Source organism: Larimichthys crocea, unplaced genomic scaffold (assembly GCF_000972845.2).
Source record: "Larimichthys crocea isolate SSNF unplaced genomic scaffold, L_crocea_2.0 scaffold699, whole genome shotgun sequence".
Classification (NCBI taxonomy): Eukaryota; Metazoa; Chordata; class Actinopteri; family Sciaenidae; genus Larimichthys; species Larimichthys crocea.
In genome coordinates this window covers 2,110-20,995 of record NW_020859241.1, presented here as the reverse complement: position 1 = coordinate 20,995, position 18,886 = coordinate 2,110, and the positions used below count along the sequence as shown (strand labels likewise).

General features: G+C 41.2%; 1 protein-coding gene across 1 annotated transcript; it reads left to right on the top strand.

Annotated features, from left to right (window-relative positions):
- Positions 1–14,616: 14,616 nt before the first annotated feature.
- LOC109139548 (uncharacterized) lies at positions 14,617–17,791 on the top strand (the record flags this gene model as incomplete). The annotated part of the gene is made up of 9 exons (XM_027276918.1): positions 14,617–14,716; positions 14,832–14,945; positions 15,061–15,130; positions 15,349–15,452; positions 15,545–15,814; positions 15,974–16,070; positions 16,248–16,316; positions 17,410–17,473; positions 17,562–17,791. Coding segments are annotated over exons 1-9 (1,111 nt in total), but the record flags the coding sequence as incomplete, so codon positions are not given.
- Positions 17,792–18,886: the final 1,095 nt, after the last annotated feature.

Below are 18,886 nucleotides of genomic sequence, written 5' to 3'. Positions count from 1 at the left end.
GGACAAATCAACACAAACATATTGTACAATGACTGATAAAATGACAATGAATTATAATGAATGATAAAAATGATTACAGTAATAGATATGGTAGTAATAATGACAGTAATAATATATGTAGTGGGCGTCATGCAGGATCACAGCAGCAGCCACGATCCACGAGAACCTGCTGGACGACAGAGCACAGAAACTCCGGGGAAGTTTGGTTAGTAACATGCATTAATGAGACATGTCCACAGATGGAGAGATATGGAGAGATATGGAGAGATATAGAGATATAGATATATATATATAGAGAGAGTGAGATATAGAGAAATATAGAGAGATATATATAGAGAGAGATGGATATATATATATATATATAGAGAGAGAGAGAGAGAGAGAGAGAGAGAGAGAGAGAGAGAGAGAGAGAGAAAGAGAGAGAGAGAGAGAGAGTTTTCGGTAAGGGAGATGTGTGCATCTTCAACCAATACCGTGCCTGGCTAGGCATAACCCTCGGTGGGGTCCCCCGGCAGTGTAATCCTATGGCAGCATAACTAAGGGATGACCTGAGCCAGCCCTAACTATAGGCTTTATCAAAAAGGAAAGTCTTAAGTCTATTCTTAAAGGTGTTGACCGTGTCTGCCTCCCGAACCCAGAAAGGTAGTTTGTTCCACAGAAGAGGAGCCTGATAGCTGAAAGCTCTGGCTCCCAATCTACTTTTGGAAACTATAGGAACCACAAGGAACCCAGCGTCCTGAGAGCGCAGTGTTCTAGAGGGGTAATAAGGTATTATGAGCTCTTTTAGATAAGATGGTGCCTGACCATGAAGAGCTTTGTAAGTAAGGAGAAGAATTTTAAATTCTATTCTAGATTTAATAGGTAGCCAATGCAAGGAAGCCAAAATGGGAGAGATGTGATCTCTGATCTTGGTTCCTGTCAGAACACGTGCAGCAGCATTCTGAATTAACTGCAAAGTCCTAAGAGACTTATTAGAGCAGCCTGATAACAAAGAGTTACAATAGTCCAGCCTTGAAGTAACAAATGCGTGGACTAGTTTTTCTGCATCCGCCTGAGAGACAATGCGTCTGATTTTAGCGATGTTACGTAAGTGGAAGAATGCAGTCCTCGAAATTTGTTTTATGTGGACGTTAAAGGACAAATCCTGATCAAAAACAACTCCAAGATTCTTTACAGTGGAGCTGGAGGCCAGGGTGATCCCATCTAAAGTAACTAAGTCTCTAGAAAGAGAGTTTCTGAGGTGTTTGGGTCCAATTACAAGAACTTCAGTTTTGTCTGAATTTAACATCAAAAAATTGTAGGTCATCCAACTTTTTATATCCTTAAGGCATGCTTGGAGTTTAGTTAACTGATTGGTTGCATCAGGCTTGATCGATAAATATAATTGGGTGTCGTCAGCATAACAATGAAAATTGATAGAGTGATTCCTAATAATGTTCCCTAAAGGAAGCATATATAAACTGAATAGAAGTGGTCCAAGTACAGAACCTTGTGGGACTCCATGACAAACTTTGGTCTGCATGGAGGATTCATCATTGACGTGAACAAACTGAGATCGATCTAAAAAATACGATTTAAACCAGCTTAGGGCGGTTCCTTTGATGCCAATTTGATGTTCCAGTCTCTGTAAAAGAATTTGATGGTCAATGGTGTCAAATGCAGCACTAAGATCTAACAGGACAAGTACAGAGATGAGTCCTTTGTCTGATGCCATTAGGAGGTCATTTGTAACTTTGACTAATGCGGTCTCTGTGCTATGATGCACTCTAAATCCTGACTGAAAATCCTCAAATAGACTATTGTTATGGAGAAAGTCACACAGCTGATTAGCTACAGCTTTCTCAAGTATCTTAGACAGAAAGGGAAGGTTTGATATCGGTCTGTAGTTGGCTAAGACCTCTGGGTCTAGAGTGGGCTTTTTAAGAAGAGGTTTAATTACAGCTACCTTAAAGGACTGTGGTACATATCCTGATAATAAAGACAGATTAATCATATCCAATAACGAATTACTAACTACAGGTAAAACATCCTTGAGCAACCTGGTTGGGATGGAGTCTAAGAGACAGGATGACGGCTTAGCTGCAGAAATGATTAAAGTTATTTGATGAAGGTCGATGGGGGAAAAACAGTCTAAATACATATCAGGTTTTACAGCTGTTTCAAAACTTGCTGTATCAGAATGCAGATCAATGCCTGTTGAGGGCAAGAGGTGATGGATTTTGTCTCTAATAGTTATAATCTTATCATTAAAGAAGCTCATGAAGTCATTGCTACTTAGACCTAAAGGAATAGATGGTTCAGTAGAGCTGTGATTCTCTGTTAGCCTGGCTACAGTGCTGAAGAGAAACCTGGGGTTGTTCTTATTCTCCTCAATTAAAGAAGAGTAATAGGCTGCTCTGGCATTACGGAGAGCCTTCCTGTATGTTTTGAGATTATCTTGCCAGACTAGATGAGATTCTTCCAGTTTAGTGGCACGCCATTTGCGTTCAGATTTACGTGCCTCTTGCTTTAATTTACGAGTCTGCTGGCTATACCATGGTGCTAGCCTTCTTTGTTTAATTATCTTCTTTTTCAGAGGTGCAATAGAGTCTAGAGTTGTCCGTAATGAGCCTGTAATACTATCAACAAGATGGTCTATTTGTGGGTGGCTAAAGGAAGTAGACAAGTCCTCTGTTACAGTTAGACATGGCATTTGATTCAATGCTGAAGGAATCACTTCCTTAAATTTGGCTACAGCACTATCAGATAAACATCTGCTGTAGAAGCTTCTACACAAAGGCTTATAGTCCGGTAGTATGAACTCAAAGGTTATTAAAAAATGGTCAGACAGAAGAGGATTCTGTGGGAAGACTATTATATTATCAATTTCAATGCCATATGAAAGAACAAGATCAAGAGTGTGGTTCAGACAATGAGTCGGTTTATTTACACTTTGACAAAAGCCAATTGAGTCTAATAGAGAGATAAACGCAGTACTAAGACTATCATTGTGGTTGTCCACATGAATGTTAAAATCACCTACAATAATTACTTTATCTGTTTTAAGGATCAAGCCTGATGCAAATTCTGCAAATTCAGATAAAAATTCAGAATAAGGACCTGGAGCTCGATATACTGTAACAAATAAAATTGGCTGCAAAGTTTTCCAGGTTGGGTGAGTGAGGCTAAGGACAAGACTTTCAAATGAATTATAATTTAGTTTAGGTTTGGGATTTATTAATAGACTTGAGTCAAATATGGCTCCATATGACGAGTTAAAGGCTGATCTTTCAAGCTGATGTTAAAGCTGAAAATGTCATCTTTTATCGACCACTGAATGCCGAGAGCATGTTCTGATGGGGTTGGATCAAACCCTAGAGGCTCAATGTTTGCTGCTCTTTCAGAAGGGTCTAAGCAAGAGAGTGCTGCTTCTTCATTCGAGTTGAATTTGTGAAGGCGCAGGCCTCCTCTTTTGCACAACTCTTGCGCCTCAGAGATCAGTTGCTTGGCTTCATCAACTGATGTGACGCTGGCTAATCCATCATCAATATAAAAGTTTTTCTCCACAAATGTTGATGCTAGAGGATAGCTAGCTTTATGTTGTCGTGCTAGATGTTTTAAGCCAAAATTGGCACATCCAGGAGACAAAGCGGCTCCGAAGAGATGAACTGCCATCCTGTACTCTTGTGGTTCCTTCTCCAAATCTCCGCCTTTCCACCAGAGGAACTTCAGATAATTCCTGGATTCAGGAGTGACAGAGAATTGATAAAACATTCTTTCAATGTCACAGATAATGGCTACGGCTTCCTTCCTGAATCTGCAAAGTACTCCTACCAGAGGATTGATTAGATCAGGCCCAGTTAGCAGAGTGTCGTTTAAAGAAACACCATGAAATTTGGCCGAACAGTCAAAAACGACTCTTAACTTATCTGGTTTTCTGGGGTGATAGATGCCGTAATGTGGAAGGTACCACTCTGTCTCTCTCTCAGATGTTGTAGGGGCAGGCTCTGCGTCACCTTTGTTAATTGTTTCCTCCATGAATGTTTTGTATTGATCTTCTTGACTTATCGGCTGCCTTCGATACAGTAAATCACGACATACTCCTAACCACACTCGCTAACATGGGCATTACAGGCTCTGCCCACTCCTGGCTCGAGTCCTACCTCGCTGGACGCTCCTTTAATGTGTCTTGGCAAGGTCGTCTGTCATCGACTCATACCCTCTCCACGGGGTTGCCGCAGGGGTCGGTGCTGGGTCCCCTTCTGTTTGCCATCTACACCACCTCGCTGTCCCATGTTATCCGCTCACACGGCTTCTCCTACCACTGCTATGCCGATGACACACAGCTATACCTGTCGTTCGAGCCGGACGACACCACGGTCTCCGCACGCATCTCCGCCTGTCTCTCTGATCTGTCAACTTGGATGAAAGACCACCATTTCCAGCTTAATCTGTCAAAAACCGAACTCCTGGTCATCTCGCTATGCATTGTACAATATTAGAAAAATCAGACCCAATATGCCGCTCAGCTCCTGATACAGGCTACAGTCAGCTCCCGCCTCGATTATTGCAACTCGCTCTTGGCTGGCCTACCTGCTTGGGCGATCAAACCTTTGCAAATGGTCCAGAATGCCGCAGTGCGACTGGTTTTCAATCAGCCTAAAAGGTCACATGTCACCCCACTCTTCAGCGACCTGCACTGGCTGCCTGTAGCTGCCAGAATTAAACACAAAGCTCTGACGCTAGCCTACAAAACCATCTCAGGATCTACCCCTGCCTATCTCAGCGTCTTACTAAAGGCTCACGTCCCGACCAGGGCGTTACGCTCCGCTCATACAAACCGTCTAGTTGTACCCTCGCCTCTCGCAAAGCAAGGTCACTCTAAACTCTTCTCTGTGGTCGTCCCCAAATGGTGGAATGACCTACCAACGGCTACTAGAACAGCAACATCCCTTTCGACCTTTAAAAAACTTGTAAAAACCTTTCTGTTTCGAGAATGCTTCCCTGCCTAACAAAACTAACAAAACTAACAACTACTCTGTGCTCCTTTACACCTTTCTCAGCTTATGTCCTCCTCTGTAAGTCGCTTTGGATAAAAGCGTCTGCTAAATGCAATGTAATGTAATGTAATGTAATATAATGTAATGATCATAGTATTGTTTGTTGGCCTTTAATTTTTTCTTAAGACACTGTAGGCGAACTGTGGCTAACCTATTGTTGTTTGGTAGGTTGGGCAGACTGTTGCCTTTGAAAGGGAGAGGCATTTCATAATGCCCGTCCTCCTTCTGTGTGATGTGGTTACTGAGGAACTGTATGAAATGAACATCATCTTGGGACACATATTTATCCTCATGAGTTCTCTCAATGAAGTCTGCTTCCAGGGCCTTTAGAACATCTGTCGCCGATGGGATGGGCAGTTCCTTTACTGTTAGCCGATGCACAAAGCTTTGACTTCCTTGTCTGTCTAGGTGGGGGTTTGATGAGCTGATTATACTCCTTCCTAGTTCTGATCTCTGTGCAAACGGTTGGTTTTTGTCACCTAAGAGGACTTCATGGGGAGCCAGTGCTGCTGGACAGTTGTATCCTATTAGGAGCCCTACATCACAGTCTTGGAGGGGTGGTAACTTATCTGCTAAGTTTCTGAGATGAGGCCACAGTGAGATGAGGCCTCTTGTACTGAAGACGCTGTTTCCTTCGTTGGAACATAAGACTTGTCTGCAGTTCTCTGAATGGAGTCCTCGAACTTGTAGACCACAAACACTCTTGCTCGATATGATTGAGTCAATAGCTGTCATAGTACTAAGTTTCAGCTTTACTGGCTGGACATTCACATTCAGTTTGTCAAGTACATCTTCTAAGACAAATGTAGAATCACTCTGTGTGTCCAGTATTGCATATGTAAGTATTTCTCTATGTGGTTCTTGTACTGAAGACACAAAAACTGGAACGATACTTGAGGTAGCAGAAGTATGCTGTGTTGATGTATGGGATACGACCTTGTGTGTTTCCTGACTTGTATGTTCTTCTGTGGAGGTGGAGCTATTCGGTATTGCTTCCACAGGTCTTTGATTCCTGTCTTCGTGCAAACAGGTTGGGTGACGACGGCTGCATATGTTGCACGTGTGTCGCCTCTTACAATCCTTGGTCATATGACCTTTTCTCAAGCATCCAAAGCAGAGCCGATTTTCATGGATGAATGTCTTTTTATCTTCAACACTCTTTGCTGTGAAAGTGGGACACTTTGTGATGTCATGAGCTTCACTTTTACAGACAGAACAAGGTGATTTTGGTTTACTGGTGTTTGTCTCTTGTTTCTCCTGAGCGAAATTCTTTGGTTGTGTGTTTGTGTTGAAGGTTTTGGCTCTTTTTGGAATTTTATCATCTACAGGTTTGAAATTTATCAGTAGTGGAGAAGCAATAGGGTTACAAGCTATCCGTGCTTCTTTGCTCAGGAACCCTGTGAAGCATGCAAGATCTGGATAGCTGCCAGATGTGTCGAGTTCATCTACAACAATTCGACTCCACTTTCGGACGATCCATTCTGGCAGTTTTTTGAGCAACTTGTGGTTTTCCTCACAGTCGTTAAGAATAGCTAGTCCTTTGACGTATGGGATTGCTTCAGTGCAGCTTTGGAGGAAGTCGGCAAACTCTCGTAGTGCTAGCGGGTCATTTGTGCTGATCTTTGGCCATTTCATGAGCTTATCACGGAAAGCTTTCTGTATGATGAATGGGTTCCCATATCTGTCCTGTAAAACTTTCCATGCTCCATTGTATGCATTCTCTGAATCTCTATAAAAGAAACCTTCTACAGCTTTACGCGCCTCTCCAGCAAGATAATTTTTGAGATAAAACATCTTTTCACTCGCTGGGAGTGGTTTTCTGTCAATCAGAGTCATGAATGACATCTTCCAATCAGTAAACCTTAAAGGGTCACCACTAAAGGTGGTGGGTTCAGGGACTGGCAAGCGATTCATACTTAATGAGTTGGCGATTGCTTGAGCTAGACTGACAGACTCCTGGGTCGTTGTCACTTCAGGAGCTGCATGGTGGGGCTGAAATGAAGCGGCATCTAGATTCCACTGATGTTCAGTTTTTATCCTATAACAAGCAGAGCTAGTTTTGTTGTTGATTTCTTCATTGTGGTTTTCAAAACCTTCAAAACTGTCATATGCTCTCACGCGAGCTGCGTGAGAGCAGCAACATTGCTGCTGCTATAGCAACCTCTTTTTCTGTTTGCAATTGTTGCAGTTTTGCTCTCTCTTGTTCAAACTGTTGCTGCATTTCCACCTCACTTTGTTTAATTTCTGACAACATTTTAACCTCTTGAAGCTTCCATTCATTTTCTAACTTATGAAGATGTGCCTGCTGTGTTTGAATTTCTTCAATGGCCTTTGATTGCTCCAGCTTAGCAGCGAGCTCTGCTTCTGCATCTACTCTACTGCCATGGGTGCTGGTTGAGCCGGAGTGCTTGCTCGATTTCTCTAATGACTCCACTGAACTTATAGTTTCAGTTTTAGTTAGGCCAAAGACAGACCCATATTCATTTTTGTTTAAGATTTCTCTTACTTTTTCTTTTTCAAGTTGACTATTATAAACTCCATCAATAGTCTCTAGACGGTTGCTTATGAGGTCATGAATTTCCTTTGTCAGAAAACCGCAGGCATCCATTTTTTGGACGATCTCTGGCGTGGTGTTACTGTTACGTAGAATAGGTTCATACTGTAGTTTTACAGCATCATACTTTGCTTGAATATCTTCGTGTAATTTGTTGAGGTCTTCTAATGGGCAGAGGGTTTTTAATTTTGTCCTTGCCTCCCTTGCTACTAGCTTCCAAGAGTTATAGGCTTTGTTAAATGTTTTTTCACGTTTCTTGATGTCTTGGTCATGCATCTCTTGGCCTTTCTCTGTTAGCTTTCTTTCACGTGAACTAGACCTAAGTGGCGTGTCTGTGGGATTGTCTGTTTCCTCTGTTGACATCTTGTTTGTTTGTGCAACTGCTTTAAGTCTGACGTGGCTTTTGATTGTCCTATGTCTGAATTCACACCCATGAGCTTTAGTTATCCTTTACTACAGAGTAATACTTATATCAAGCATTTACAGGATATGGACATTCAAAAGGATTTTTAGCATAAAACAGTAACCACAAATGTCATAAATGAGCATTCTAGATATCAATAGCTTCACCCTTTAAACCTTTTCAGAAACAAATATGCCATGAATTATTGTTCCATAAACATGTGCCATTGGTCTTGAAATATTCAATAATTTCTATTATTATGTGTTGGAAACCAGATCACAAATTATTTTGATCTCAAAATATTATGTTAGCATTTAAGGCACTTCAGTTACGCTGTAAGCTTGTATGTGTATGTAAATAGTTCCTTTTTGCTCCTTGGTGCCTAATGTCTGTTTTCCAGCATCTGTAGTTATACCTTTAGCATGCTGTCCTTTTTTAACCTTGCCTGTGCTGGATGTGAATGCGAGCAGAGTTAGGTGACTGGGAACAGGTTGTTAGCTGGATCTCAGATGTGATGGCGTCAACTTCTCTGCAGGGATGGCAGGTCTGTTGCAGCCGGGAGTTTTCACTGTAGCGGCCCACTTGGAATAACCACACAAGATGCAGAGAGCTTCGACTGGTGCAACTTTAATTCTCTCCTCTTTCACCTTTCTGGCACCGTGAAAACTATATGGACAGAAAATACAATGCCACAGTACCATATTATTTCCACGAATAACAGATAGAAATCATATTTACGTTTTAAACTTAACACAAGCAATTTTAGTAAACAAATAATGAATTTTACATGAAATTAAACTTTAAAGCCTTTTGAGTTGTAGCTCTTATTTAAATAAAATGACAATTTCGTTCTGTTTCAAATAAAAATGAACCACTCATTTTACAATGAATACACCATCAGTCTTCTCCTACCTCCTTCTGCTTCCAAGGGTGCTAAGTTTGAGTTTAGTCTGCTAGCAGCCTATTTTCCACACACCTCGCAGTGACATTCCTTAAACGTGACATACAAACGACACAAACACGAAGCGAACCACAATAAAACACCTTTTCACAAGTTTCCATACAGTATATAACAAGTAAATTATTTGTTATGCATATTTTACCAACTCTGGAGCAACGCGAGCATGTCGTTACGACAAGACAGGAGCGGGAAGTCTAGCATCAATAACACAGGAAGTAACAGAAGAAGAGCGGTGCTCTTCAAAATAAAGGCACAAAACGTAAAGTCACAGAACTGCTTCCTTTACCACAAACATAATTTGGTGCCATTTACAGTGCTGGTTTGCATTAAAGGTTTTATTGTGGATGATACAGTGCACTTAATTTCTCACCAAATTAATAAGGCACTAGATTGGAGTGTTAACGTCTTGCCGAGAAATTGTTCAGAAAAAATCTTTAAATGCATAAAAATCTTAATTAATTGCATGTTATGGCATCAGCCTGCAGATGCTTAACATTTGAGAAGTGAATTGTGCCCTTAACCTTTATGAATAGATAAAAAGACCATACACAAATGAAACTGATGCACTTCTTTAATATCAAATCATGGTTGGTCCATTTGTAATAAAAACTGCACCAACAGAACACTCCAATCAATTCCTTTTTTGCTTGGCTAGATTAGTGAACCAGTAGTTTTCATTGCCTTTTTAATGGGACATCTTCTGCCTCAACCTGGGAAAAATAAACACATTCTTAGAACAGGTGAAGTGTTATCAAATCTGCAACCTGCTTCATGTATACCATGTCTGTGATGGTGTTATGAAAATACCCCCAAAATAACAAACTTAAAAACTTAACAAAACATTTGCACAACCAGTTTAAGTTCCCTTCTGCAGTTAAATGGTTCTGGAATGATTGCAGAGAAATGTATTTTAAAGGCACAGAACCGACATATTTGCAGTAATTCAATTAAGCTAAGTGAATGTATGGAAAAAGAAACATTGTACAACTGTGACCGGTTGTAATATATAACATAATGCTGAACATGTATTTGCAGGAGAAAATGTCACATAAAAATGAACATGTACATTTACAGATATTGATGTCTACCATAGGAACTATGAATTCTTTAATTGAGTGGTATTCTCATTAGCTCATTGTAGCAGCCTCAAGTACACACAAATGTGAGTATACATTTTGACTACTATCAAGCAGACCCTAAATCTGTGTTATTGATGTTTCTTTTCTCAGTGTGAGTTAATGTCATTTTGTACAATTATGTTTTTGGTTGACTAAATAATTTATCTCTGATTCCATTTGTCATCATCTACTTTTAAGAAACTCTAACTTAACCCAAACTGTCATGTATAACAATTACATAGTTTGTGAAAATGGAGATAGAAGTAGTGAAATATCGGCTACTGGTATGAAATCATGACATCTGACATTTACACAATTTATAGGGGTCTTAGTTGTTGCATGAATGCAGATGACCTGAAGACAAACTTCATGTGTAAAAGCCTTTCAAAGTACAAAAATATCAAACCTTCCCTTTCTCTCTAAGATACCTGAGAAAGCTGTAGCTAATCAGCTGGGTGACTTTCTCCATAACAATAGTCTATTTGAGGATTTTCAGTCAGGATTTCGAGTGCATCATAGCACAGAGACTGCATTAGTCAAAGTTACAAATGACCTCCTAATGGCATCAGACAAATGACTCATCTCTGTACTTGTCCTGTTAGATCTTAGTGCCGCAGTGGTTTGTCTCTAAGTCTTATTTCTTAGATCAATCTCAGTTTGTTTACGTCAATGATGAATCCTCCATGCATACCAAAGTTTGTCATGGAACATTATTAGGAATCACTCTATCAATTTTCATTGTTATGCTGACGAATCTTGGAGTTGTTTTTGATCAGGATTTGTCCTCTAACGTCCACATAAAACAAATTTCGAGGACTGCATTCTTCCACTTATGTAACATTGCCAAAATCAAATTTGTTACTTCTAGGCTGAACTATTGCAACTCTTTGTTATCAGGCTGCTCCAATAAGTCTCTTAGGACTTTGCAGCTAATTCAGAATGCTGCTGCACGTGTTCTGACAGGAACCAAGATCAGAGATCACATCTCTCCCATTTTGGCTTCCTTGCTACCAAACTACCATTCTGGGTTTGGGAGGCAGACATGGTCAACACTTTTAAGAGTAGACTTAAGACTTTCCTTTTTGATAAAGCTTATAGTTAGGGCTGGCCCAGGTCATGTCTTAGTTATGCTGCCATAGGATTAGACTGCCGGGGGACTGACAAGTGGTAACTGTCTAAAAAGAAGTTACTTTTTGGAGGATGAGTGTAATAAGACTTATTTTGACTAGAAATTAGACATTTTGACTAAAACTTTTGACTGTAAATAAAGAAAATAAAATGAATGTTCTTGACGAAATTTTACATTTTTGCAGTGAACCTTTACCTGATCCTCAAAAAAGTATGTCATGTCTACAGACGTTGTAGCTTCCTAATATTACTCAAATTTATAAAATAGGCATGCCAAGTGAAGCTACAGACGTTATTGTGCATAAATATACTAGTTTTAATCATAAAATTCAAGAAGGATTTTTACCTTGTCCATTTTTCTGTCGGGAGCTGCTGTAGAAAACTTTTGGTGTGATTCCCGCCATCCTGTTTTTTTCCAAATGAGTGTAATTTCATTCTGAGACCACTAGGTGGTGCAGGCAGGGCCCCATGAGGACAATGGGTCAGCATTCTTACAAATGAAGTATCATGGTGCAGAACAGCAAAAATGTAATGTCCTCATATGAGGACGCAGAGTCTGAAGAGGATAACTTGTATGTCTTGCTGGAGAACAGTTTACAACAGAAGCAGTAAACTGCATTGTTTTTCTTAGAGTAAAGAAGCCAATATCGCTTGATTTTTTCCTCATTTACCAATGTCCTGTATGTGTAGTGGTAATGAAAATGTCTACCATCCTGCCTTTTCGAAAAGGTGAATGCTGGATCAACCTGAAATGGCCCTCTGCGTACAATGTCTGTCCTGTCTGCATCTGAGTTGGCCCTTAGACAGGACTGGCTTATGAGATCTTGCCTGTTGTTAAACACCAAAAAACCATGTGTATGATGTTCTATAAGCATGCAACTAAAATTACACATTCTAATATATTTTTGGGTGATGACGATCTACCACTGGTGCAAGAATACAAATACCTAGGTGTCATTCTGGATTCGACTCTGTCTTTTAGGAGCCACATCAAAAAAAATATCAAACACCATTAAATTTAACCTAAGTAACTTTAGACAGATAAGGCCATCTCTCGCACCACCGCCATTAAATGATAATATTAAACTGAGGGTAGTCAGTCACTCCACTACTTGAGTCACCAGAGCCTCTGCCAGAGGTGACTGTGAGGTTCCCCTTCAACAAACTTCATTTGGCCAAAATGTCCTATCATATAGAGGCAGTATACTGTGGAACAGCCTACCCACCTCAATTAGAGAGAGTCCCAGTATATTAACATTCAAGGGACATTTGAAGGTGTGGCTTCGATCTAATCAGATTTGCGTTATGTACAATGTCCCTGTTTGTAGTAATGTGTCTCTGTTGTAAGCCTTTTTTTTTTCTTTTTTTCTCTTGTCTGTGTTTTCTTTTGCTGAGTTTTTACTGTCCTTCTTTTCCTCTTTTTTAACATCAACCTGCCATGGGACTACGGTTGGAAATAAGCCTGTGGCTATACATTGGCATATTTACATGTAAATGTTTATTAATATGCACTGTCCCTTTTAAATAATTAAATAAATAAAATCTGACAGGACAGATGGCCAGTCAAATGGATCTAGTGGTTATGCTGCAGCTGGATACTGGGAGATGGCAGATGGAATATCGGTGGATGATGAAGAAGGCTGTGGTACATCAGTTATGGCCTCTGCAGCTGCAATTGTGTCAGAGGAGGATGTAGAAGGTTGTGGTGCCTCAGTTATGTCCTCTGCAGCCACACTCTCGTCAGAGGACGGAGTAGATGCCCCTGAAGTTTCTGATGATGTCCCTACAGCAGCAGTCATGTCACTCAATGAGGTAGATGGACCTGGTGTAACAGAGGTCTGTCCAAAGTATTTCAATAATGCCCCTGAAAAGATAATACATTAGATTATTATTATTTTTTACATATAGGCTGGAAAATATTACATAGGTATGTCATTTGTATCTTCCATATGTATTTATTAACCACACAACAAATGCAATTTTCTCAGCGAAATATACAAATTAGCTGATTGTCTTAAATATGTCCAAATGAGATGTATGTTTGTATGAGATACAAAAATACAATTTATCATAGCTTGTGTAGTGGAAAAATTATTTGTAACCTTTATTTTACAATTATATTTTTGTGTTTAACTTTGTATGAACTTTGTCCGACTGCCTCCTGATGGTTTGGTATATGTTTGTGTTCTGACATTTCTCTCTGTCCCGGAGATGTTGGTACCAGCCCGGTGTAGAAGGGGAGTAAAGCAGATATTTACGAGGGTAACCCCCCGATGCAATTAGGGTTTCTCCTTTTTATGGTCTCAGAGGAAAGGGAGGGGAAGAAATGTCTACAACTTTGCGACTGTTGTACTCGCCTACGACAGCACTCGTCAACTACTCCCAGAGCTTGCTAGCTCTGTGAGTAGTTGACGAGTGCTGTAGGCACTCGTCAACTATTGTTCTTCTGCGTGTTTCATGGCATTATTATTAGTGACGAGTGCCTACGACACTCGTCAACTACTCACAGAGCTAGCAAGCTCTGGGAGTAGTCCCGAATCGAGTGCTATTACTTTTCTAAGAGATTCGCGTGTTTTTCGCGAATTTATTCTGGAAAACTGCGAAAAATTTCCCATAGGGAATGATGGGGAGGCCTGAAAAAAAGTACATTTCAACAGACATTTTCAACAATGAACTGCTCTGGCATACTTTCACCGAGAGACTGCTTTGAACTTTAAAACGGAGGTATGCTTCCCTTATTTCAGGATCAGACACTCATCCACAGTTTTACCGTTTTTAAACTATCAAGGCTCAAAGTTGAGCAGGTTTTTAGTCAATTTGGGTTTATAATGGGTGTGTATGTGGCGGAATGTTTTTGCTAAAGGGATGACATCATCAGCTAGATGAGGAGAGGGGAGAAAAATCAGTGAAAAAAAAACGTATTCGACTACCGTGGCTCAAATGGCCCACTAACAGACATGATTATCCCCTCAAATGTAGGAAAATTCGAGGTGATCGCAGTGATAACACTGTTGAAGCTGTCTCTTTTATAGTTTTGGCTCCATACAGGCTAATTGATCGAGTACTCCATCCTCAGCCTCATTCACTCCAATGTTAAAAAAGGAGGGAAATTTTCTTAAGGAAGGCAGAAGTAACGTTTCTCTCTCTTGCTCCTGAGGGCACATTTCTTCACTTATCGACACAAGAATATGTAGATGATCAGGAAGGGCACAGGATGCCCCCAGTGATTTCGGTTCTTCAATGATTGGAATTACGGTTTGGCCATAGAGCCCTCCTCTTCGAGGGGTGGTCTCAGCATTTTCCCTCTCTCTCTGTCAGGATTTTCAACTGCCGTTCCAACTGACAACAGTTGCAGAAGCCCAGTGGCAGCCATTTGAGCAGTTATTGGCTTCATTTGAACTTGTCTGTCTCTCCAGCAGGATGCCCAGGAAGGGAAGGCGGTCCGAGGCAGCGAGGCTTAGATGGAGTAGGCTCAACCAGGAGGAGCCAAGGCCATCCAGTCCCCCTCCGCAGGTACTTACACAGAAGACGCCCTTCTGTATTGCATTTAGTGTTTTACATTTTAACTATGGTGTTCATGATCTAACTGCTATGACTTTTTTTTTTTTTGGTGTTAATGTTTCATTAGGCGGTCCAGACGGTGTCCCCCCAGGTTGAGGAGTCCAGGAAGGGGCCCATACCAGCAAGACGGTCCAGGACCATGGACACCCCATCCCCCGGCTCCCGATCTCCTGTCAGCAACGTATGTTCCTACCACAACTGACAAGCACACAAACTGATTTTAAACAACACGCTAGTGTTTATACTGAGACACACTGTCTCTGTCACTGTTTAATTTGTTAATTATCTGTCATCAGTTGGTTGGATGGTCGCTGCCAGCCAGACTGCTGTGGGGACCGGATGATGCGCGTGCCACCCTTGCTGCACGTGAGTATTTCCCTGTTTTATCCTTCAATGATAAATACACTTATTAATTAATTCATCCTTTGTATTTATTTGTGATATATATTTGTGAAAACATTTTCAATTACTTTTCTTTCCTGCCCTTTTGTACTTGTAGAAAAGAGTTATTCTTGTTTGATATTTCCTGGTTTGGACTCCTTCATAAATTTTTACCTTACTCTGTTTTGTCTTTTTCTAAACAGGCCGCGGTACCGGTTACCGCCACTCAGCCAGGACATGGCCAACTTCCCCCTTCACTGGGCGGCAGCACAAGTTGGTCGTGCCACCCGAGTCTCCTGACAAGAAGGTATTATTATTTTCCAGATTATGAGGAAATTGTTGATCATGAGAGGGATTAATGATTAAGAAATGCTAAAGAAATTATCTTTGTTTTTGCAGTTTGTTCTGATTGTCGGAGACTCCCATCTACGTGCCCTGGTAGATGGTTTGGTTGACATGCCAGAGGGATGCCTTTCCTTTGGCTTCATGTCAACCCCGGGGGCCTCTGCCTCTCAGCTGCAGACCGAGGTGCAACATGCTGTGCTTCCTTGGATCCCTGAGGCAGTCTGTCTGCTGGCCCCCAGCAACAACCTGACCGCCAGCAGGACTGTCGATGAGGCTGCCATCGATTTTGCCAAGCTCCTCACTACGGTGAGGAACCCTGCCCAAGTACGCTTTATTTCAGTCTTGGCTTGTTCTTGGTCATATTAGTATTTGCACTAGTAATGTAAATGTGCTAATGTGTATGTATTATAACCACATGTGATTTTAAATGATGTGATTTTAATGAAAATGTAATTTGGTAATGAACATTTTTGTTCTCTACAGGTGTTAGATTTTCCTCCCCGCCTGAACGTCGAGGTGTCCCTAACCAAGACTTTCTTTTCTTCTTCGCAGGAGTTCCACCACGTTGCCGCTCGTATGGGTATGTAAAAATAAACTTTAATTAATTAATACATAAAATATTTTTTTCATACAGCTACATTTTAAACATGTTATATGTTCTTGGGCTAAAAGTCTGGAAAAATATACTCAAGTTGAAGCGATGGTGTAATGTAAGGGGAAAAAAGCTATCATTTGTTTTTTTTTTTGTTTTTTTTAGGTGTGAAGTCTCCTCGTGCGGAGCACTTCCCACTTACCCCGACTGGAGCTGTGGAGCAGAAAAGATGGTGTAAGTAGAAGTAAATTCTAAAAAATGTAGTGAAAGACTAATTTGCACTTCTTTGTCATTGATATGAAAGCTCAGGAACAGCAGCTGCTTTCTGGGGTGTAAACTATGAATTTGTAATTTCTGCAGGTCCATCTGAGCGATCATGAGGGGATGGGGATTGTTGAGGCAATCTTAATTCACCTCCCCGAATTGGTTGATACAGGATGAGCACTCAGAAGACGTGGATTCGTTCAAAGTATTTATTCAATTATAACAAAAGCTTTTGGAGATCCTACCACAGAAAAAGTATCTGTTGCAGCAAAAAGCCAAGTAAGATCTGAAGAGTCCTTCCTGCTTCAGTCTTCTTATACTGTTCTACCACCTGTCCACTGACGTCACTCCTTGTCTTTGTCCTATACATAGCTGCCCTATATGGTTATATTTAGCTGCTCAAAATAGGGGTTTTCCTTCTAAGGGTGCAGCCCATTTGCATTATCTGTGCAAACCTTTTTGAGACATTCCTGAATAGCCACCTGAAATAGCCACTGAAATAGGAGTCAGCAACAGTGTGTGTCCCTACTGTGCTGGACACTTCTCACTGTTACTCATTTGTTTCATATACATCTTAAACAGTGTAATTACTTGAATAGCAGTGTGTTTGTTCTGTACATCTATTTCCACATTCCCTCTTTTGATCTTCCTCAAGGGGATCACACTTTCCAAATCTCTAATTATCATGACTAGTTTTCTTCAGAGTCAATAATACTAGATGATTATCATTTCTAATAACGCCCAAGGGTGTCTTTATCACTCCCACTTGTGGTCCTCCAATTGAACAAGCATCATCCCATGGATGTCTTTTTTCTCTATAGCAGCTGTTATCAGCCTTAATGAAGGGGAACGGATACAGGGATACAGCAACAACCACACGTACTATAATAGCTAAAAACATAGAAATGGAAATCATAAGGGACATAATAAACCTTCCCTTGGCTTTTTGTCATTTTTTGCTCACGTCTGCTGGTTTGTCTTTCTTCTTTGTGGTTTGGCACACCACGTGTAGGAGAGGAGCGTTTTTTTCACCTCCTCCCATTCCCAAGTCTTCTTTCTTCAGGCCCCAGGGGTAGACTGCCCTGGTGCCCTGATCACCACCCGGGGATTATTCTGCCCCTGTGCTGGTGGGATCTATTTCTGAGCCAGCCGGCTCACTGCTTTCAGCTTGAAGATCCTTCTGGACCTCAGTTAGGGAACGTTGTGGTTCCGCAGCCACGGCCACTGGCTCCTGTGGAAACAGGTGTCGCCTTTGCCCTTCGAACGCACAGTGTGGGAGGTCCTCTCCGTCACCTGGAATGGCCCTGTCCAGCGCGGTCGGACACTTTCGTTTGATGACTCTCACAAAACCCACTCTGGTTCTGGAGGTGCTGTCTTCGTGGCACTCTCCTGCTGGGCCTTCACCTGCTTGGAAAATACTGACACCAGCCCTATAGTTCATGGAAGTAAGCTTTAGAGGTTTAGATTTTAATCATCACTTCCCATCAGAGGTAACTCTAGAGTATGGTCCGGGGAAAGCCCTCCCTGTCTGGTGTTCATTGTGGGGTGAACCCAGTATTTGATTGACTGAGCCCCTAATAGACATAAGAACCGAGGTAACGCATCAACGTAATTCAATTTGGTCTGTGCACAGATTTTTGCCAATTTGCTTTTTCCATTTGATTAATTCGTTCCACTTGTGGTGTAGACGGTACCAAAAGGTGTTTTAACCCCAACATTACCTCTACCTGCGGAGATCCTGGTTTTTGAAATGTGTCCCATTCTCTGATCTGATCTTTCCAGGAAAGCCATGCCATAGAGTATACTGATTTACCAGAAACTTGATTACCGACTTACCATCTTCCTTCTTGGTGGGGGATGCCTCTGGCCATCCTATATACGAATCCACACACATTAACACATACCTGTACCTTCTAAATGAGTCTATCATATCCATGTAGTCTATAATAATTTCTCTCCCTGGGTTTGTCTCTAAGGGGTACCTACCTGGTTCTGGTCTGACAGTTGGTCTGGCGTTGAATTTTGTGCATTGTTCACCTTGTTTTAATTAATACTGGCCATTTCTTTTCAAGAAAAGATGCCACCATTTTCAAGGTTTCTCATCTCTTTGGACCGCACCCACCTGTCCCACTCCATGTGCCTCCATCCAGCATGACACTTATGTACATCAATATTTTCTCTTCTCCCCCTGTTCTCGGAACAGAATGCCATTAACACAGTTTTCTGTTCCATAGACATCTAGGTAGAAATGGTAACCGATAGTCCCAGTATAACTAGCTCAGCAGCCGTCGCAAGTGATTGTTTAGTGAAATAAACACTGCTTCAGCCTCTGAGTCCACTCCAAATTTGCAGTCAGGTTACGCATAGCCTATTGTCTAACAAGGTCTCTTAGTGTTTGTGCAGTCCGGTGTAGTGTGTTGGCTACATAGCTACGGCTGTATCCTGTCAGGCCTAAAAAAGAGAGCATGTCTTTTACCTTAATTGGCTTAGGGTGGTGTAAAATAGTTGATCGTGTTCTGAAGACATGCTGGCTTTTGTGA